Source organism: Larimichthys crocea, chromosome X (assembly GCF_000972845.2).
Source record: "Larimichthys crocea isolate SSNF chromosome X, L_crocea_2.0, whole genome shotgun sequence".
Classification (NCBI taxonomy): Eukaryota; Metazoa; Chordata; class Actinopteri; family Sciaenidae; genus Larimichthys; species Larimichthys crocea.
Genome location: NC_040020.1, coordinates 8089794 through 8112349, shown reverse-complemented (window position 1 = coordinate 8112349; position 22556 = coordinate 8089794). Strand labels below are relative to the sequence as shown.

Genomic DNA, 22556 nt, shown 5'->3' with positions numbered 1-22556 from the left:
GGCACCTCTGAAATGAGTCTTGTAACAAACTCACCTCCCACTTCATCCCTTTTCCCATTTCTCATGAAGTTAACGTCGGGATCACTAGTCCTTCTACAGCTAGCTATGGCCACAGTTTGGAGTTTTTTTTCCCATTTTTTAAATTTTTTAATATTTTTTTTGTACTTTTTTTTTTCTCTTTTGTCATTTTTTTTCTCATTTTTTTTGTATAATCGGAACAAAATGGTGCAATACTCAATGATATTTTTTGTATAATCGGAACAAAATGGTGCAATACTCAATGATAACCCTCGTACGGGATTATTCCACAATAAAAGCCACTATAAGGTAGATAAACTTTGTACAGATAGAATGAAACAAAAAAAAGTCCTTGAGTAAACATGTACACGTGAATTGTCACCATCTCCCCCTCCCGTACTTTAGACTCGTTTCATCTACGATTAGCTGAGCGAGGGGTCGAAGACACTCAGTGCAACGTTAGAAGATAACAACAACGTCTATCATCAGAATCGCTTTTTGACAAAATAAAAACACAAAACATACTGAGTGGAACAGAAACAGCAGGCGGCCGTGTGCCCGCTAACACACAGTTTCACACATTCATCCAAACATCTGACGTTCAAGCACACGTCGATGATGACTTTTGCATTTTTTCTCCAAAGATTTCAGATTCGATAACATTTTTAATAATCCTCTAAAAGTGTACCTGTCAGACGGAGAACGACAAAACAAAAATTACTGACTTCACATTACGTTATTGGCGCTCCATGATTCAAGTATTTGAGTTCAATATTTCGTTTTTTTTTTTGTCTTGATATGTTTGTGATTTTTCTGGTTGGGTTGGGCTTTTAGACCGGCTAATTAACAAATACAAAAACACACACACACACACACACACGTGCGTGTTATGTGTGTGTGTGCAGTACAAGCACTTCAAAGTACTGTTAACGTGTCGGCGAAAACCAGAACGTGCATATCTCCAACTCCAACAACGCCGCTTTCAAAAAATCGATCAAGTATCAGTTTTTACCGCCCGACACGAATTCTTTCCTTCGTCGTCACTTTATTTGCGGGGAAAATACATATTGCTCATTTTTCAGTCGTATTAAATCAAAACGAAAAAGTTTCAGAGGTTACGATCCAAGAAGTCTGAAGAGGTGATACCACACACCATACTCACAGTATACATATATACTGTTATCTAGAACAGAGCTGTAGAGAGGAGAGCCTCTCGGTGCTGGTGCAGCATGGGGAAACCCCCTTCACTGTCAGGGTTCTCCAGTTAGTACAGGATGCTGGGAGGTCCTCGGCTGTTGGGTCTGTCTGAGCTTGGATCAAAAGGCAGTTACAGAAACAGGCAATAGTGATTTTTGCTTGTGTGCTGCAGGACTGCAGGAGTCCTGAAAGGTAGCCTTTTCCCGTTTTCTTCTTTATTTTTGTTGTTTTTTTTTAGTAATTTTTATGTTTTTTTTACTTTAAAACATTTTTGTTTTTTTTAAGACTTTGTACCTCTTGAAATGTGGCCCCCTCCTCGCTCCCTCGGGCTGTACCCGAGGGGTAAAAGTGAGGCTGATACAGTGGGCCCAAGCCATCTGGGTCTGTGGAAATGTACAGTTCAGTTCAGTTCAGTTCAGTGGGCCCGCTTTGAGCGGGAAAACACAAACATTAAAAACGACATAAATACAGCATCCACCAAAAAAAAGGCACCCCGGCCACCAGTCCGCCCCCGTCAGATGTTGGGGCACGTGGAGGCTGATGACCGTGGAGACGTTTCAGCTAAGAAGTGCAGAGCTTTAACATATTATAGATCTTTTTTTTTTTTTTTTTCATTTAGATTTTTTGAACATTTTTTAAGATTTTTATGTCAAACTTCATAAAAATGACGTTAAAATGCGATTTTTCATTTTTGGTTTTAAAAAAATATGTACCCGGGATTACCCATCATCATCATCGACTGTGCACTGTAGCAAACTGGAACCCCCCAAACTGAGTAAAGATTTCCTCCTTACAGTGGGGCGTCCCCCACAAAAGCATTCAAATCATAAAAACACTCAGCGGTCTGAGGGTGTGATGCTGCCGCCCGTGTGTTTGATCCCTTCCTGTCCCCCCGCTGAACCCTCTGCAAAGGTTATCAGAGCTCCTCCACACCGGGAACACGGTGCTCTCTATAAAGATACAGTATGACACGGCTAATTTATATTGGCACATGACGTTGGCGTCTCTTAACATGCACGGGGAAACAAAAGGGCCTCGAAACGGTGACGAAAAGATTCTTTTTCCGTCCAATTAGGATTAAGCTGCAGGCGTGAGGTTTAAATTTAAGACTTTCGCTCTCACAGTTTAAAGGACAGACACGGAGAGCTGCAGCTCGTACTTGGTATCATCAACTCCCCAACCCTGAGATCAAGCTGGACAGAAAGAAGTGTCTTCAGCGCAGAGAGAAAGGCCCGCCTCGGATAAAGTGTTTGGACTTTAGTGGACGACAGTGCTCTGGTGGCTTAACAGAAACGGCGGCGAGGGGGAGGAAGGGGGACGAGTGTTGCCAAAAGTCTGGGAGGAGTGCTCGTTCCCAGGTCGGGTTGGCGTGCTGTGAAGGGCCCCGGCCTCTAGTCTTTTGCATAGAAACAGATAGGAGGGCCCGTTGGTGCCTGTTGGAGGAGGAGGAGGGGCTACTGGGTCTGGTTGAGGCGGGTGGAGGAGGCGACGAGGTCATAGCGTTAGCAGCTAGGCAAAGGGCGAAGGGGGGGACAGCCTGCGGGCAGGTGGAGCAGCTTGGAGCGACAAACACCCACGAACCCCCACCCGTCTGAGACACTCTAGTTTTTTTTTTTAGTTTTTTTGTTTTTTACACGTCTAAAGATACTAACCTGGAAGTACTACAGAATACTGTCAACACAAAGTCATGATCAGTTCAAAACAAATAGACAATCAATAACGCTCTGTAGTATTGATCCTCGTTTTGCATTCAATACACAGGATGAACATACAGAGGCACCTCTGACCAAAGTGTTTCTGCATATGAACAGTGAAGGGCTAAAAGTTCAGCAGCCAGTTATCTCGTAGACCGCACGACGACTGCACGTCGACAAAAACACAACATCAGAACACAAAAAATAAAAAGTACACTGGCGATAAAATTCCAGAAATATGACTATTACATCTTCCAGCTAAAGTGATCTTTGTGTCAAAGAACTGAGAGATGGAGGAGAGGGGGAGGAGAGCCTCACCCGCCTCACCTCCACGTCTTGTTGGAGATGCCGCGTGTGGCGGAGAGAGAGAGAGAGCCGTGATTGGCCGGTCTTGGAGGAGGAGGAGCTGCTTTTTTTTTTTCTTTCTTGCGGGGACTCGAGGGGAGGGTCGAGTGGAGCCCAAGGAGGAAGTGCTGCGCTGTGGGGTTCACACCCGGAGGACCACAGCAGAGAGGCACTCGGTGGACGCTCGCTCGCCCTCCCTCCTCGCCCCCCGTCAGAGACAGCCGACGCGCCCTCCGAACGGAACAAGGCGAAACATTTGGAGTAACAGTGATATTCACTTTCAAAGAAAGAAAACTAAAACCAGTTTCTGTCCAAGTTCAACATTTCAGTTTAGTTTCCCTTCATGGTGCTACCAGAGGAGCGACGCCACACGTCTCCAAGGAATAGATATAGTACATAAAGAGCAGGCGCTTTCGTGTTGTCGCTGCTCCTTCTTCTGATTTATTGGATTGCAGTTGAAGCGATTTGCTCTTCATAAGTGCTATGATAAAACCCTTTGAATTTATAAAAGTCCTTTTTCTGTTTGTACAGTACCAAACGCAAGGAACACTCGTAGGTCTACTGCATTAGGAGGAACCCCTCTTATTTGGTATTGTGCCAGATGCCCAGGACCGATCCGAGCCCCGCCGTGGATTCAGTCTCTGTTGGGTGTGGCTGTGGCGTGCAGAGAGGAAGTGTGCATTATTGTGTACCCAGTGTCAATCCAGTACAGTTTGCTGCATGCACAGTTCGACAGCTGCTTCTTCCTCTTTGCAGAGTTTTTTCCCAACAGTTTCAGCGGGGAATCGGCGGCCTGGGGGGAATCCAAGTTTTGAGAAGGGGCGGTAAAGTTTGTGAAGTTCCAAAAGTTCTTTTGCTGCAACGGCAACAATAAAAATAAAAATAAAAAACACAAAAACAAGAAAAATAAAGAGAAACCAGCTCCGGTGGACAGAGTGTGAACGGAAGAAGAAAGGTCTATGTGTATATTGCACAATGAAAGTGAAATTGTGTTTGTATTTCCTCCGAGAACTGGCTGACCGTACAGACCGCTGGGCTTCAGAACAAATCGGACAATAGAAAAACTCGACAAAGCACCAGCGAGCTCCTGGCTGGCTCCCAACACGAGAGGTGACCAGAAGGATCTGGGCTTTGCAGACGTCAATGATTAGGTGCCGTCGTGACGTACACGGAGACACGCAGCGAGGTCGACAGATAATCTTCTCTCAGCTTATATGTTGTGATACATATATTAAAAAAAACACGCTCGGGTTTAGACCTACAAACAAAGAAAGAACATTGAACAGCTGTGTCGCTCCCTTTGAGAAGACTAATTGAAAAGAATTAAGCTGATGATGATTGGTAGGGCCAGTCACGTGGCCAGGCCTTCTCACTGGTCACCAGTCATGTCCTGGAACCACTTTGCTGGCTCAGAGGGTGAAACTGTGCAAGATTTCAGCTATTTCTTCACTTACAAAACAAACTAAATAAAGAAATAAAGGCGGCTTGGGAAGGACCTGGGCCAGAGAGCACTTAAGGCTAATATTAGTGCTGAGAAACGAACGTTAACATAACTAGTAAAAGGTCTTTGAACCACATCATTGGCCATGGACATGCTGGGAATGGTTTCAGTCTCATTTTGGGATGATTTGTTTCTTCGTTTTTTTTTTTTTTTGGAGGGAAAAGGAAAGTCTCAGATGGCAGCTTTGATTGCTTCTCCTAAAAACACTTCACGCAGAATGTCGTGTATACTTATGGAAAAACTAAAAAACACTTCAAAGGTTTCTTTGTGTTGAGTTTGTTTTCATATGATGCATCAAAAATACTTAAAGGAGAAAAAAAAACAACTTTTTTTTTCTTCCGAAGGTAAACGACAAACAAAGAGGACTGACGTGAAGCAGGAGGAGGAGTCTGCAGTCTGTTCGGACTCCGGCCTTCTGATTCACACTTCACAGTTCAGTTTCATTGATACTGATTATCGCCACATGATTTGCTTGGGTTTTGTTCATGTTGGTTTGTTTTGTATTTTCCCTCCCACCTTCCACCGATGGCTTACATGACGGTGGCGGTGGTTTGGTTGGTTGGTTGTTGGTTAGTGTATCGTGGCATCGTCACCCTACATGGACTCCCCGCTCAGCAGATCTCCAGGCAGCAGGGTGTTGATGGGGGTGGGGCTCCCGATCACGCGGGCGTCCTCTCCGCTCGGCGGCCCCCACAGGCTGGAGTACTGAGGCACGCCGCCCCACAGCAGGTCGCCTCCACTGGCCTTGCCTCCTCCACCTCCGCCACTGTTGCTCCACTGGCCGATAGCGTGGGACTGCGCTGCCCCCATCCGGTTTTGATTGGTTCCCGGGTTGGCCTGCCAGCTGGTGGTGTTCGCCCCCAGCGACTGGCCTTGTGCAAAGAAGCGGTTCACCTCCTCCTCGCCGGCGAACTCCGCCAGGATGGTGGTGTTTCCGAGCACACACCTTCGGGAGGACAGAGGAGGAAACCATTGTTAGAACGATGATTTAAGCAGAAAGGACAGCTGGCACATTTTAAACAAACAGCAACGCCTTTTTTAGGCCTTCATCATGTAATTATGCTTGTGTGTGTGTGTGTGTGTGTGTGTGTGTGCTGCCACAGCCACGTTTCGTGCTGCTGATCGTGAAAACTGGGTCAGGCGGCTTGCATTTTGTTTCCATGACAACCAGCTGCAGCAGCTGCCACCGTTAGAAAAAACAAAATCAGGGACAGAGCCGCTGAGTCCCTCAGACTGAGTCTACGCTGTGTTTCACTTCGATTATCACTAACACTACAAATACAGCTGACTGCTGCATGACTCTCCACCTCCTCTCCCATGTGACAGATACAGAAATAGCCTCGTCTGCGCTGAGAGGAAGCTCCACTGTTCCCAGTAAGCTAAACATGAAACTAAGACCACTGGGTTTTCCCAGATTTATCTCTCTCTCTTACAGCTGCCTTCTCTTGAAAATAAAACAGGAAGTTGAGGTGAATATTTCTTTAATTGTTTGCTACGCGCTCTTTGGACGATGCAGGAGCCGGGGCTTACATGTGCAGAGACTTCTGGGCCTTGGCGGCCTCGTCCTTGGAGCTGTAGCGCACGACAGCGTTCCCCTGGGTCAGGTTAAGGTGGAATGTGATCAGGGGGCCGTGCTGCATGCACAGAGTCCGCAGAGTCGAACCATCAATCTGGAAAACAAAAAGAAAGATCACACGTTGTTTTATGGTTTGTTTTTGGGGCATGACACTGATCCATGATCAGATCTTTGAACTCTATCTGTCAAGCGTTAGCAGCACAGTGGACGTACTTGTGGGGTTAGATTCCTCAGCACCAGCCAGCTGCTGGTCCTGTTGGAGCTTTCAGTACTCCAGGTGGTTCCCTCTGAAACGACAAATCGAGTTTTAGGTGTTTTACTTGCTTGTTGTCAAACATTAAGACGAAGGAAAGCGACTTCCTTTTTGTCAAACCACTGTGGGGTTGTGTTACCTCCAGGCTGAAGGTCAGAGAGTTTAAACAACAGAGGAAAACACACACACACACACACACACACACGACTAAAAAAGCCGTCTTTCACCTTCAGTCTGAATACATGAAATTTAGACGTGTCATGTCAAAACGAGGTCACGTGTTTGAAGTTTAAAGGAGGCTTCTCTCGGAGCCGGTAAACCTCAAGATGTCAGTTTAGCAGGGTGTGTTTCACCAGCACAGAACTCTGCCACACCTATGCATCTTTGATCAGGTCTGTGTGTAGCTGGGTGTGAAATATGTCGAGGGAGCGAGCTCGATGTATGTCGCTCTCACTTCAGTTTGGGGCTTCTGATCGTAAATAAGCTCTAGCCTGTGAGGAAGGAGTGAGTGTTTCCCATGTATCTAATTTATTCAACTTGACAACATAAAAAGAGCTCGTGTGTGAGTTCTCACCAGAGGAGTACGAGCCGCTCCAACCTTGGGCCAGGCCCAGCGAGTTGCCGCCCCAGGTGGAGGAGGGCTTGTTGTTGGTGAGGCCCGGCGGGGGCCGGGATGGGGCCGTGGTGCTGCGTGGCCCCTGAGGGACCTTCCACAACTCATGGGACAGAGAGGCTTGGCTCTGGGAGATGGGCCCCGGGGACCAGGTGGACTTCATGTCAGACAGTTTACCTTTAGAGAGAGGACGGGCAGAGTTAGAGGACAGGAAGACAGGAAGACGTTCACAACGAGGCGTTTTATTAAATTCATCAAACATGCAGGAAACGTTGCATAAAAATCATCTAAACATCTTCAGAAATCTGCTGGGAAAGTTTGTTAAAACAGACAAGAAACTTACACTACATGTACACATTAAAGCACACACACACACACACACACACACACACACAGGGTGTGTACATGTTATGACCAGCTGTTTTTTTTTGTGGGTTTTTTTGAAGGTCATGTTTAGGTGCGGTCGCTGCGCTGGTAAAGCTCTCAGGACAAGTTCAGGTGCGGTTCATGGGCGCGGGTGAGTCAGGGGAAGGCGAGGGTAAGTTTAAGGGTCGGGTCGTATCAGGGCTCCTTGTTTGCATGAGGAGAGGTTTAAGCAGGTCCACACATGGAGGGAAGATACTCTGTGTGATGTGTACCTGAGCTGTCTCCGTCAGAGGACGACAGACTGAAAGAGTTAGAGTAGACTGGCCAGTCACTGCCGGCTGCAGGCAGAGAGCCATTCTGAGGTGGAGGAGGCGGGGAGGAGGCTACATGGGCGTAGAGGTGACGGTGTTGTGAGCAGAAACAAAGAGGAAAAACACAAAGTTCATGTGTGGTGCAGGTTTCTGGTTACGGATGGTTTTAAAATGAATTTGGTGGCCTTGCCTCTGTTCATACCTCCGTTCCTGTCCCGCAGGAGGTATCGATTGACGTCGTGGATGTTGGTGTTGATGGTGGGACCGCTGGGGACGCTGCCAGGGGTCATGTTGGGGTCATTCTCGGGGTCGATGTTCTGAAGGCCCTTCCACGGCACACCGGGGCAGAACTCTGAGGGGAGACATGAGGCGCTTAAAGAGAAATCGAACCCTGAAACCACCGAGAATCTCACAGCTTCTTTATCGTTTAAAGACAGACGAGCGTCCAAACCACAGCTCTCGAACTCTATTCTGAGCCTGACGAGACTTCAGCTGAAAATATTCAAATGCTAAATCAGTTCCTCATTTTTATGCTGTGGTTGTAACGTTAGCATTTTATTTTGAACTTGAACTGGTGACCTAAAAACAGATTAACTCTCAAGATACTGATGCTGTAGCTGTGGATCACATTCAGGGTGCTGGTCCTCACCTGGGGGCCAGTTAATGTTGGTCCCATTGGAGATCTTCTCATTGGGGCTCTTGCCTTGGCCCCAGCTGTCCGGTGGCACCAGGGGGCTGGTGGGGGACTCGGAGCTGGACATTAGATTGTAAGGGCTGTATGAGTCCTCCAGCTGAGGGGGCTTCCCGGGGGGGCCCAGGGAAGAGGCAGCAGATATGGCACCTAACAAGAGACGCAAAGATAAACCAAAGAATGTGTCACGTCTAAGTTTGTGAGTGGCCGTTGGTGCATCTTTGTACAGTTCATGAAAGGAAACTAGAGACTTTAAGATAAGAAGTGTTTGAAGATGAGAGTATGTGAGGGGCGAAAAGGCCAGATCATATCTCAAGTGTTAGAATGGAAAGTTTGTGTCATTTAGCAACAGTTCCTCTCATCACGAAACAATACACAATCCAAATGTGGCTAATACTATTCGTGTACGTTGGTGGTAAAACAGTGATCAGGTATGCATTGTTGAGCCATATTCGACTTTTAGAGAAACACCGCTCCACAGTCGGCCTGAAACGTTAAACTGAGCGCGCTCCAGGTGGATTCGTGGACTAAACTCTCCTGTTGTGCTTGGCTTGGTCTGTGTTTGGCGCGCAAAATAGAAGCACCAAGAAGTTTCTTTTCTTTTTCTGGCCTGAACGCGGCCGCACACTGAAGTGATGAACTGAAAGAAAGAGAATCGCTGTGAATGGGAGGCTTTTTGACACCTCGCTTGTGCTTCAAGCTGCGAATGAGTTTGCAGTCACAATGTGTGAAAAACAACAAAATCTACAGAGGAGAGGCTCGTGATATCAGGCTGTCAGCTGTCAAGTTTCTCAACTATACAAACGTGTGAGGGCGTGTGGCTGAGATTCTATATTACAAGTTTACCGAACAAGCAGGGTGAATCTGTGCGTGAATGTTTGTACTCGACGTACCGTGCTTACTGAGGTTGTTCTCCATGTTTGAGGAGTTGCCGGAGAGGCTGTCCATGGAGTTGGAGTGTGTCCACTGGGACAGGCGGGATTGGGGCTGAGGGGGCTCCTTCAGGGACAGACCCCCAACCTCCATGCAGTTTACATTCATGTTTGGATTCAGTCCAGCTGCACACACACACAAAAAAATGTTTAAATTTAATAATAATGTGCAAAACAGTCAGTGATGGCAGTTTAGTGTTTTAAACATTGAACTTGAAATTTGACCCCGTACCAGAAAAAATGCGAGTTTTTTTAGTGACAGTGTGTTCCACATATTCTGAGACTGAGACTGTGCCAAACTGCTGTCTGTTGTACTGCTGAAGTCTGAGACTTCATCTGGGACATTTAAAAACAGACGAAGCTGCTGCAGGACTCACGAGACTAGTGGCTAAATCCAGCATCACCTACACTGAAAAACTGGTCTGGAATTTGGATTCAATGGATTGAATTTATGACCCCAATGTGAGCATCATTCTTTCCTCTTCCTGATGTGAATAACAGTTTTGTATAAAGTTACTTTTTTAACAGGATGTGGGAAAGTTAAATATGAAAATGACCGGCGGATTGAAGCAGAAGTCAACATAGAAACAGGTTTCAAACGTGGCTGAGTTTAGATGTGCAGATGTGTTTAACGTGTATATAAGGATGAGTATACGTGGATATATACGCCTGAAAGTGAAGACGGAACATTTAATATCTTTCTCTGTGCGTGTATTAGTACAGGTACAGGTAGTGGCACTTGTGGTTCACATAGCAGATGTATGAACGTCCCCATCCCGCACTCACAGAGAGGGTAGGTGCTGTAGGCGTTGGGCGAAGACGGCGGCTCTTTGGTGTGCAGTGTGTCGGTGAGGCCCGGAGCCTGGTGTGGGCCTGTGAAGGGGTCCAGGGTTGATTTGCCAGAGCCAGGGCCTCCGGCGGGGCCACTGGGAGGATGCAGACCAGCAGAGGAGGAAGAGGAGGAGGAATGAGAGGGAAGTTGCTGCTGCTTCATCAGCAGCGCCTGGTACAGCTGACGCTGGTGCTGCTGGATCTGCTGCTGCATGTTGGTGATTGTACGTGCAACCTGAGATGGAAGAGAGGCAACAATGTGTCACAAAAGGAGTTTTTTTGGCCAACGAGGGGGGAGGAAAAGAAGTTTAATTATGAGAAGATGAATGTCAAAATAAAGGTTGAGAAAAAAAGCATCCCCTCTTTCAAAAGTGATATTGTCTTACAAATGACCCAACGCTGAGAAAAAGGAGAACTCTTTCATCTTTTCACAACAGGACAAAGACAGATTGACTCATATTCAACGAGAAGTAACGTTGTTCTCACGCTAATATCTTTCAAAGTTGACCAACTCGTGATGTAACACGCTGTTGTCAACATGTGAGAATCCAAATATTTGTTGTCTAAAGGAGGTTGTGTTAGTGCCTTTGAGTCAGTGCTCACATGGGGTCACAGTTATGCCATGAATGACCTTTATGATCATGCTTTTTGTGGGTGTAATGTTGCGTCCTCTGTTGACTCACTTGCTGCTCTTGTTGTCTAATGGGGCCGGAAACATTGCGTTGCGCCTGCATCATCTGCTGCTGGATTTGTAAACGCTGGTACGCCTGAATGGAGGGAAGACACATACATCATATCATAGGAGTTATCTGAACTGATGTATGTGCTGTGCTAGAGATGAAAATGCAAAGAGAGACTCTCACTCACCATTTGCAGTTGCTGAAGTTGGTACAAGAGAGTCATTTGTTGAGGGTTTATTGGTGAGGTTAAAAGTGCAGGATTCAGACCAATGTTTTTTGCTGCAAACTGCAAGAGCTGTGCTTGGACCTGAGGAGAAAAAGGGGAAAGATGAGGAGGAGAGACAACAAGTTAGTCACAATCACAACAACAGCTGCTGGAAATAAGATTAGAAAAGAGAAGAAGGGTCTGCCAGCAGGATGCTAAGAGCAAAGTGTGATTCTCAGAAAATAACCAGGAATAATTCTGCTAATTTACTTCTAAAATTTTAGATTTTTAAAGCATAATGAGAGGCTGAAATGAAACAGATTTTTTTAGGGCTTTCTAGCTTTTATTAGACAGTAACAGGTTGACAGAGACATGAGAAAAAGGGGGCGGCATGCAGCTAAGTCTTCCAGGTTGTAATCGAACCTGGGCCACTGCCGTACTCTGTGCACTAAGGCTACCAGGTGAGCTATCAGGGCGCCCCGTCAGGTGACAAGAAAATGCACTAATAGAGAATTCAGAGTTTAAAAATGGGGGTTAGAGGCCGACGTTTACCTGGCCCTGTGTGTTATCAACATGGTGTGCATCATCATGTGTGCATGTGTACCTGAGGGGAGAGAAACTGAGGCACTTGAGCACGTAGACTAGGCTGGGAGGAGCTGAGAGGTGGCACTGGTGGCTGAGGAGGCTGCTGCTGCTGCTGCTGCATGGCCCGGGTTTGTGCTGCTCCACTACTGCCAAACATTCCACTGGGTATCTGTGCAAAAAAAGGTTTCAATGAGACCTGAACGCTGGAGCCATTTGACGCCTTTTTCTAAATGAAGAGCCGAGTCTGAAAAGAAATGTGTGTGTCCTCTTTAATAAACAGCTACAGAAGAATACAGCATGCAGGAGATGAGCATTCAGCTGCTCAGTACACGAATGAGTGCACTTGAATAAGATGAAAAAAAGCCAAACAAACTTAAAGTGCACTCAGAAGCCTGGCGCGGGTCGATAATATTCCCAGCCGTCACTTTAACCCTCAAGGTCTCCCTCTGCTGCACACTCATCCACTGAAGCGAGTTGTTAGATTATGAAATTGTGACTATTTTGATTGATCAAACAATTAGCCTGTGCGTGGCAGCTTCATGCACATTTCATGTCGTTCAAGAGGTCTGTCTATTCAGAGTAAAAATATAAAAAGGGCCACTGACAGCGCCTTTGTTTGAGCTTCAAGGACATGCTGCAGTTTTCTGGGCCATGGCTGCCTCTGGGGGTGATATTTGATAGAGCCTAACTATCTGATTTCAATGGGCACTTCAGGCAAGGTCTCACACACACTCTCTCACACACACACACTCTCTCACTGTGAGCAACATACAAGGTTTGGGAGAGTGTGTGTGTGGATATAGTGATGTGTGTAAAACAAATTAAATGAATCAGTTGTTGCCATCACGACATCATGTACACTTAAATCCTGCATGAGGCCGCGTGCAGTCTAACTGTGTGTGCACACGGTTGTGTCACCTGCTGTCTGTTGTTCAAGTTTTGCATGGCCAGCCCCGGGTTGCCCTGTCCCAGACCCTGCCCAGGAAGGCTACTGTTGGCCAGGGGGAGCTTCAGGCTGGGGGAAGGCAGAAACGGTGATGGGGGGGCGTCATCCGACAGAACACCATCCTGGGCCAGAGCAAAATAAATGTTTGACAGAGGGACAAAAACATGAGTCATCACATATTACCAACATGAATGACGATGGGTTCGTGATCTGTGATCCTCTCTTTGTAGCAAGCATCAACAGTTAGTGTGAACATTAAGTCTAACGTCTCACCTTGTCGAGAAAAGTGTTGCGGTCAGAGGGGTCTTTGGAGAGTGCAGAGGGCCGACACACCATGGGCTTGTTCATGCCGTTGCTGTAATCGGACATGCCCATGCCCCGCTTGTCCAGGTCCGTCTTCTTCTCCAACAGGGCGCCTGCGAGCAGACGGGAGGAAAAATAAAAGATGAATTCATAAGTGACACAAAGTCAGATGATGTGTTGTTAAAGAGATGCAGTGAACTTACTCATGGCCTGGTCAAGGTTCATGTTGTTGCTCTTCAGAGCCTCCTCAGCAGGGTCTCTCTGTAACACATGAAGGACACGAGCCTGTTAGTGCTTTGACTGCACTTTATTTTGACAGCCTGCATTTTATCAACAATATTCGATCATATTTTTAAAGCAAACAGATTTTCTAGTCTTTATTTATCTGTATATTTACATTTTACTACATTTTAATGTTTCTATCAGCTGATATCCTCTTTTCTTATCTTGAGTTCTCCGGATGTTTCCTCGTTTTGAAATGATGACAAAGCATTTCAGGCTGTGATGCACTCTGTGTCTCACAGACTAAACTTGTTATCACATAAACTCGGTCTGGAGAGTCAGAGTGTTTGGAACAGTTTGTTTTTTCTACTGTTTCTACTTCATGTGTCTCTACGCTGTACGACGAAGTTTAATGTGTGTGTGTGTCTAAAGAACGTATAGCGACAGATCCGCCTAAAAGAAGGCGTGTCAATGTGAGAACGTCTTTCCTCTCCACGTACCGGAAAGCCCATGTCAGTGAGCTGTTTGATGAGACGGTTCATGATCCACGCTTCATCTGGCTTGTTGCCAATCTTCCCCTGAAAACACACAAACAGGACATAAAGATATTGTTCTAACGATCCTCTGTTAATATCTGATAGTGTATTTACGACACGAGTCGAAGGTGTGTTCTCTGACCTTGCTTGGGCCCTTCTTGGGTCCATTGCCCCAGGAGTTGCAGGAGGAGCTGCTCTCCTGGGAGGTGGGGCTGTTCCACATGTCCCCATCCTCTGTGTCCCATTGGCCTGTAGACATGCCCATGTCCTCTCCTCCATTTCCCCAGCTATCTTGCATAGGTTTGGGGCCTGAGGAAGAGACGGAGTAATATGTTACATCATGCAACACATTTCACAGGGTCATTCTCATTCTGACCACTTGGTGCCACTGTTGCCATTTGCACAGACTTCACTTCCCTCTCCTGACGCCTCCCCTCTGCCATTTCCAACATTTCAAACCAACAGCACAAATAACTGAGACCTGCTGAGGCGTGGAATTGCTTTAATCCCAGCAACACTCCAGTAGCACTAACACAAACCTTTAGAATTGGTTTAAATGGTACAGAGGTCTGAAAAAAAACGTTCCAGTTTTTGTTCCTTTAACTGACGTGTGGTAGTGCACACACACACACACACTGGGAGTTAACGTTGTCTGTCAGAGGAGGAGTGGTACCAATGGGAAACAACCCAAAACTACCTAATTGACAAGGTGACAATTACACCGACAGGTTAAAGCAGAGAAGTTCATCTATATTATACTCTTCAGCTCACACCACGTGGACTGTCAGTTTGCTGCTACAGCAGCCAGATCAACACCAATGACACTAAACACTCATATCTCATTGTTGACGTCACATCACTGCAAGTATTATTCATCTGTGGGTGTTACCTGGCTTGCAGGGGGCAGACCCAGGGGGTCCATTGGCCCTGCCGTAGGGTCCAGAGGGCTCGTGGCCACCGTCTCCCCATCCTCCCACTCCACCTGAGGGCTTTCCCCAGGCGGAGGTGCCGTTGTCAACGGCTGATGTCGGAGCTGCCGGCTCTCCCCAAGCAGGCTCCGACTTGGGTTGAATGGTGGGAAGCTCTCCCCATCCTGGAAAACAAGATGCTAAATTAGTTTTTTTATTTTTACTTTAACAGTTACACATCATTTGAGTACTAAACAATAATATATCTAAAGGACCTGCATCATATTCATGCACAATTCAGATCTTTAACTGCTTGAAACCACTGAAGTCTTATCAGGCCCTGGTGAGCTGTACTAACACGTAATCAGAGAGACCAACAGTAGGCTCGTCAGCTGAGATAGTGCCATGCTGTCTATATATAGAGGCCTGACAGCAGCAGGCCCTTGACCAGCTCAGTCTGCCTCATCAGCTGGTGTGTGTGTGTGTGTGTGTGTGTGTGTGTGTGTGTGTGTAGGAGGGGGAGATGGATGAAATCAGCTGCTCAGGCGCAAACTCTTCCACTCCATCTCTTCTCTCTGCCTATATTGGCTTCAGTAAAGACGGAGTGGGTATAACTGTGCTCAGTCTTAAGGTGGTCATGATGCTGTGGTAGGTGCAATACAAATGTCAAACAGCAGGGGGCAGGAGTCTCATTCACAATCAAGAGGAGGTGAATGCTGGGAATTAACGCGGTGCCATGTCTGTGTGCATGGCCTTTGTCTTCACAAAGACTTGTTTGAACTGACTGCAGTGCCAACTTCAGCTGGCTGTAGAGAATCTTAATAATGAGCGCGTGGCTGTTAAGACGTCGTTAATATCTCTGAGGCGATCTGCTTCATAATAACTGAGAATACTTTGAAGGAATGATCTTTAAAAAGAAAAACTATTGATGCTTTTTGTTAGTAATTTAGTCAGTTTATGTGTTGATGACTGAAAATAGCAATTTAAGCTTCGTCTATCTTCATAATTTATCAGGACTGACTCTAGTCAAACATCATACATACATGCGTAGTGCATTTAAAGATTCAAATATTCCTTTAACTTTAAGTAAAATCAACATTTGAGGTTGTAAACAACATCACAGGTTACCTGGGTTGGCGTGGGGAGGTCTACCCTGGGGGCCTGCGCCTGGATGTGAGGCACCATTGTTGGGTGACCCATTGTTGTTTCCGTGGTGTTGCAGGTGAGCTGGGGGTTGGCTGTGATGAGGATGGTGGTGCATGTGGTGAGCATGATGGTGATTGTTGTTGTTGCCAGGGCCGGCGGGGTGATTGTTGTTGTTATTGTTGGGGATGATCACTCCACCGTTCTTACTGGGAGGTGGGCCGCTGTTGCCCGGGTTACCGTTGGGATTGTTGCGATCCCACATGTTGACCGTCTTGTTATAGGCGGTGGGATCGCCCCAGGTGGACGTTCCGTCATCGATCTCCATCTTCCTGCGGATGGAGGGAGGGGAGGGCTCTTCCCAGCCTGTGGGCTCCATGCCCTGGTCCTGTTTGCTGTTGCTATTGCCCCAGCTAGATGCGTTCTGCTTCACAGAACCTGGACCACCCCATGACCCAATGCTACCACCACCTCCTCCGCTGCCGCCGCTGCTGCTGCTGCTGCTGCTTTCCTGGGGCTTGGAAGATCCCCAGCCTCCCTGTGCTGGGCCATTGGTATGTGGGGTCTCCCCCCAACTGCTATTATTCACAGTAGGAGCAGGCTTACTCCAGCTTCCTCCTCTATTTCCACCTCTGGGACTTTCCTTCCATCCACCATTTCCACCATTTCCTCCATTTCCTCCTTCTCCTTCCCACATGCTGCTGGAGGATCCATTGTTCTTGACCTCTGCCTCTCCCCACTCTCCTGTGCTGGGGCCATTGGAGCCACCATTATTGTTGCCCCAACCATGGGAGCTTTTGGGGCCCTCTCCCCAGTTAGTAGGCTGACTTTTCGTCATGCCATCATCCCAGCCGGGTGCCTTGTCCTCAGAACCCCAGGATTGTGTGCCTCCATTTCTAGGACCACTGGTAGGCATAGGGTCTCCCCAGCCACTGGTAGTGCCATTCTGGGCTTTGCTGTGTGACTGTGGGGGGTCCCGCCATCCTGATCCAGTCTGGATTGGCTGAGGTGGAGGGGCTCCCCAGCCAGAGGATGATAATCCTTCACTGTCATTTTTCCCTCCAGACCCAGGCCTCTGACTCGGGCCAGTGTTGGGGTTGATGGTTCCACCATTGGTGGATGAAGATCCACTACTAGTGCTGGAGCCTCCTAAGGTGTCGGAGCTGCTGCTGCTCTTCCCATCATCAGAATTGGCTTCTTCCATCTCCCATACAGTGTGCTGTCGGATGGGGGTCTGTCCCCAACCCGTGTTGCTCAGCACCCTGGGATCCAGGTCCTGCCGTGGTAGCATAGGGGTAAAGTCCATGCTGGAGGACCTGTCTCTGTGGTGGGATCGACCTTCACTGCTGTCCCCGCTACCTTCGCTTGCTGGGGCTGTTCCAGACTGCTGGCCCCATGAGCTATGTTGCTGCTCTTGACCTGGACCAGAACTACCAGCATCTACTGAGTCCCAGCCTTTAGATGCATCTCCGCCACCAGAGGATTTGCCCCAGTCGCCCCAGCCGCCACTTCCACTACTCCCACCACCACTGCCTTGGCGGCCCCAGGCAGACAGGCCTCCAGAGGGAGTTGAGTCCCAGCCTGAGTCCTTGGGAGAGTCAGCTGCCTTGGTTTCTCCACTTCCCCATACAGAGCTGCCTGTTGTGTCCCCATTGAGCTGGGATGATTCAGTGGGTGACTGGCCTCCCCAGCCAGTTAACCCGTGGATGGGGCTCATAGGCTCCTGAGCTTGCTGCTGTTGCTTAGTGTGGTTTGGTCTATCAGTGTTAAGGTTAGCAGGTTCCATGTTGAAGGACAAGCTTGTGTTGGTTGAAGGGTGCTGTTTATCATTTTCGTTAGCACTTATCATGCCAACCCAACCTCCCCCACCATTATCTGCACCTCCCAGGCCCCCGTTTCCCATGTTTCCATTGCCATTAATACCTGGTGGGAGGGATGGGGAGTTTGACACCCCATTGGGGCCAATACCACCACCTCCACCACCCTCATGGCCCAGAACAGGCCAGGCTGATGGGTTGGCATTGGGATTGAGGTTCAAATTAAAATTGGGAGAGCCCCAATTATTGGGCGCTCCTATACGGCCGCCGTTCATACCATCTTGTTTCCCATCTGAGCCCCAGCCTCTATTTCCAGCTAATGTGTTGGCTGACCCAGGTCCCGTCATCATGTTATTGTTAGCTTTGAGAGAGGTGTAGTGGGCCGGCTGGCCTGCGGCACCTGTGGCCATACTCAGAAAACTACTACTACTGGTGGTAGTGACGGCACTGGTGTCTTGGTTAGAGCTAGCTGAGCCCAAGGGGCATTCTGGTGCTGCAGGGTGGCTGGGGTCACTACTGCGGCTGATGGAGGGCCAAGCTTCTGTGTCACTTCTGTCAATAATCACTTTGTCCCAGCTGTTGGCACTGGAGGGGCTGTCGACTGGCAAAGAGGTTCCCCAATGAGAGGTCTCATACTGGGCGACAGAGCCACTCTGGAGGGATATGTCTGAGGAGAGAAGGAGACAAGTTGACATTTAGATTTACATTTAACTTTTATCCAAAGTGACTCACAAAAAAGGGAAACAACAACATGATTACTGAAGGTTAGTCTGTCATCAATCATATGACCCCTACGTTTCTCATTACCCTTGATGGGGGCGAGAGATAGTGAATCAGTGTTGATGTCATGGTGTATAACAGGTTTAGCTGTTCAGTTTTTGAGGCAAGTTAAGACAAAGGGGGACAGAGCTGGACATAACAAAAGAGGATTTGAGTGACAGAAGATGCAGAAATAAAGAAGAGATGGATTAACAGGAGGAGACAAAGGAGCGGTGGGGTGGTGAAAGAAGAAATACATTAGGTTAGACTAAAGAACATTGTGTAATACATGCCCCCCGTTAGTCCCCTGGACCCATTTTAACTTCTTGGTTGGTTAATGCTCGCTATCAGACTTGGCAGGAGGAGATGGGCACACACTTTGCACGTTCCACCACCCAACACATAATCAGGATGCACAGCCAAGCGTGTTACATGTCATATCAGCTATGCCATATCCATATATCCACGGCTGTGGTGCAGTCAGCCAAACAGAAACGGGGAGATGGAACTCTCGCTCTCTTTCCTTTATCCATTCATCCTTCCTTCTCTCTCATTCCAACTTGTTTCCTCTCACCTCACCGTCACCCCCCCCCTTACTTCCTTCTCACTCTAGTTGCCCTCATCTATTATACTCCCCCCTCCTCCCCCTGTTTCTGTCTCTGTTCATGTCTCCCCCTCTCACACTTTCTATCCCCACCTCTTTCCTCACCCTTTAATTTCTCCCTCTCGCCACTCTGCTCTCCTCTAACACCCAGCGGTGAGAGGCCCATCCGTCTCCATCGCGGCTTCGCTGGCTGGGGCTGTGAAGGGAAGCCCAAGTGGAACGCCGCTCATTTATTGGAATGAAACCAGGATGGCTTCTCATCCATCACTCCCTACGCTCCACCGGGCCTACACCTCTTCCGACTGCACTGCACTAAGAAACCACAAAAAACTTCCTCCGAGTGTGAATATCTGCATGTGTCTGCTGACTTCTCGCTACCTGTACATCCAAAACACTGCGAGCGTGTGAATCTCGTCCTTTTACTTACATGTCTGTAAGCATGATCTACAAATTCAGCACCGCACTGCTAAAAAAAGAGCCAACGATTCTCTAATCAACATGGTATTGCACACAGCCAATTTCATTAGGCACAAAAGAATCCCATCAGAGGGGGAACTAATAATAGACTGATTCAATGCTGTAAAGGGGTAATCAATCAGTGGGAGGCAGCTAATCAATGATCTTATTAATGCTAGTGGGTGAGAGCAGGGAGGTTATCGATCCGGCATGCAAACATCCTAACCACTAGGCCAGCCTCATGTAACGGGCTGAAAACCAATAAGCGAATCTCGAACACACACACGGGGAACGAGAGTGTATGAAGGTAGAAATGAATCCAAGAACTCTCAAAGGAGAAAAGGGAAATTAATGTACACTATGAAACGTCCAAAATGTGTGCACGAATGTGAGATATTTATCTCATGCAAACATCAAGTTTTTAACGTAAAAATGATGCCAGCCCGTATCCAATACAAGCAGACCTTTCCAACGAGCGTTACAAGCCGAGCAGACAACAACACATTTCTGTCTAACCTCCTGAGCAACCCGCAGCAAGCGTGGCTCACTAACCTTTAATTAGAAGACCCCGGCTGTGTTTGTAAAATATTTGCCTTGTTTGGTGATTAAGCTGCCGTACCTTCCATTACTCTGCCATTAGTTTCCATCAGATTGTTGCAGTGATTTCCATAATAGCTATAAGTTATCCATCATGAGATAAAGACCCAGTGGTCAAAACATCCAGTCAGATGAGGAAAGGGAAGGGAAGTCCATTTGTTTGAAGTGTGTGGACACACACACACACACACACACACACAAACACAAGCAGATATGTGGCTTTAAGATATACTGAGCAACGTGCCACAGAGTGACTGCCAATGCAATTTTTGCTTCAGCACACTTATCTCTGCTCCCCAGGCAGTCTTATCGCACTGATGGCATATATACACACACACACACACACACACACACACACACACACACACACACACACACACACACACACACACACACACATACACACACACACACACACACACACACACACACACACACACACACACACACACACACACACACACACACACATACACACAGAAACTGCTCTGCAGTCAGTTTACAATCAGTTGAACACAGAAATAAAAAAAATACTGAAACATCAGAGAAAAAGTGATTTGTCACGAGTGCTGTAACAGCGCCGTATTTTAAGGAAAGTTAGGAGTTGTTCAAAGTTAGAAACAAACCAGACATAATCTCAGTGTGGGTAACAAATGTCGAAGGTAACAGAGAGGACACCCACAATCACTGATGTGGAAACTCATGTGGAGACAGCGAGCTAACACAGCAATGTTACGGTCACGATCAGAGACAAGACCAAGATCAGACAGGACATGGCATACTGAGGCAGTCACCTCATTAAGCGCCACCTTGAAGTATTTACAAACCGCCATGTGTTCTTTTGGACGCCGTTTTGCAGACGAACTCTTTGCAGTTCAGGAAACCAAATTTCATTCCAGAAGATTTGGCTGATGTCTCCTCACAGACAGTCAACGGTGTGGTTGACAGGTCTTGAACTAAAATCCAGAGTCCTCTTTGTCTGAGACCGAGACGAGGCAGAGGTCTTTAAAAAGTGATCTGGATCTAAAGACCAAGACTGATCTCGACTACTGCAACGCTGCATTAAGGAGTAATGTTAAGATATTAAAAGCACCTGAAATTTGACTTCAGTATATCAGACAGTCGCGAATGTTTGAGGTGTCACAATAACTGAGCGACTGTATTCACTGGATAAATGTGTCAAAGAGGATTCAATGGTTTCTCTTTGGTGGTTTAACATGGAGGGATCACGCTCTTACTGTGAAAGAACAATATCCTGCTTCTACATTTATCTTAGTTAAGTTTTGGTGTTTAGGTATCAGATATTTCTGCCTGCGGCACTAAATGAGGTTCGAGTTCGTCTACAATTGTGTGTGAGTGAAGTGTTTCACAAAAGGCCGGTTTGCCTACCACTGAAGAAAAGAGTGAAGCATGAACCCAAACAGGTCGGCCTTTTTCGGTTACCGCTGCAAGCTTCCGGTGGCAGAGAAAGAAACATGACGGCATCATTAAAAGCTACTGATGTTATTTTCTTTCTGCTGTCAACGTGAGCTTTTTCCGAGCAGAGAGGAGCGCCGTATTATCAGATCTGAAACGTAGCCAAGAAGCTCAGAGGCTGCTGCCTCAGGAAAATTTTGTTTGGTCGACCCCTCACCCACCCGGCGTACATTCCCCCTGTTTCTCTCTCTCTCTTTGTCTCAGTCTCATTTGCACATTTAGTTTCCCGAAGAGCGTAAAAATAGGTTACATGATAAGTTAATCAAAGTCTGGAAAGGAGCCATCTTTTTATCACACACACACACACACACACACACACACACACACACACACACACACACAGATGAAACAAAAAAGGAAAGAATAAGGAGTGTTGCATTCGGTGGTAGAGAAAAAAAGGGGGTCAGTCTGGGAGAGAGCGAGTGGAAAAATACCTGAGAGGTACCAACGCCGCTCTCAGAGCGCTCACACACACACACACATCCTCTCAGTACGTCTGCAGCAGACCTACAGTGTGTGCAGGCATTCGTACGACACTATTAGATTGCGTTAAACTGTAAAGCTGCTAATTCTATCGAGTCCAGCCCTGTAAATACGCACACATGTGCCTGCGTGGACCTCCACGTGCACGCCTCGATCGTTCCCCCCCTTCGGGCTCCCTCCGCAGACATTCCAACAGAAAGGTCTCGCTGAGTCTTGGCAAAGACGTGATTTTGGCAGCGGGGGAGACGAAAGCAAGCAGAACACGCAAAACAAAGAAAAAGGGGACAATTATTTCCATCCACCGTTGGCAATCATGTGTCAGTAATGTGGCGCTTTCATTCTGGTTGCAATTAGGAGGGCAGTCTCTGATTACGCTTTGTTAATAAAAAGGGTCAAAAAAAAAAAACTCAGGGGCCCTCGATGGTTCCTCGTGCTTCCAGCAGGGAGCACGGCTGCTTTTTGTGTGCAAGGCCAACACATGAACGTTACAGGCTTCCTCTCTACACGG

At 47.3% G+C, this 22556-nt stretch overlaps 1 protein-coding gene across 4 annotated transcripts in view; it reads right to left on the bottom strand.

Annotated features, from left to right (window-relative positions):
- Nucleotides 1-243: 243 nt before the first annotated feature.
- Nucleotides 244-22556, bottom strand: part of tnrc6c2 (trinucleotide repeat containing adaptor 6C2) — a 47046-nt gene continuing 24733 nt past the window's right edge. For 2 of the 4 annotated variants that reach the window (XM_027283612.1, XM_027283615.1), the window contains 19 exons: nucleotides 15842-18340; nucleotides 14695-14898; nucleotides 13948-14114; nucleotides 13770-13847; nucleotides 13251-13308; nucleotides 13018-13160; nucleotides 12717-12866; nucleotides 11818-11967; nucleotides 11196-11315; nucleotides 11012-11095; nucleotides 10284-10563; nucleotides 9459-9623; nucleotides 8524-8715; nucleotides 8077-8226; nucleotides 7836-7946; nucleotides 7159-7374; nucleotides 6545-6618; nucleotides 6286-6425; nucleotides 244-5701 (listed from right to left, as the gene is read on the bottom strand). In XM_027283612.1, the coding sequence (XP_027139413.1) occupies nucleotides 5350-5701; nucleotides 6286-6425; nucleotides 6545-6618; nucleotides 7159-7374; nucleotides 7836-7946; nucleotides 8077-8226; nucleotides 8524-8715; nucleotides 9459-9623; nucleotides 10284-10563; nucleotides 11012-11095; nucleotides 11196-11315; nucleotides 11818-11967; nucleotides 12717-12866; nucleotides 13018-13160; nucleotides 13251-13308; nucleotides 13770-13847; nucleotides 13948-14114; nucleotides 14695-14898; nucleotides 15842-18340 (5333 nt within the window). In that variant the 3' untranslated portion in view covers nucleotides 244-5349. Of the gene's footprint in view, nucleotides 5702-6285; nucleotides 6426-6544; nucleotides 6619-7158; nucleotides 7375-7835; nucleotides 7947-8064; nucleotides 8227-8523; nucleotides 8716-9458; nucleotides 9624-10283; nucleotides 10564-11011; nucleotides 11096-11195; nucleotides 11316-11817; nucleotides 11968-12716; nucleotides 12867-13017; nucleotides 13161-13250; nucleotides 13309-13769; nucleotides 13848-13947; nucleotides 14115-14694; nucleotides 14899-15841; nucleotides 18341-22556 lie in introns of all 4 variants that reach the window. The other 2 variants (XM_027283613.1, XM_027283614.1) reach the window with 2 other exon arrangements.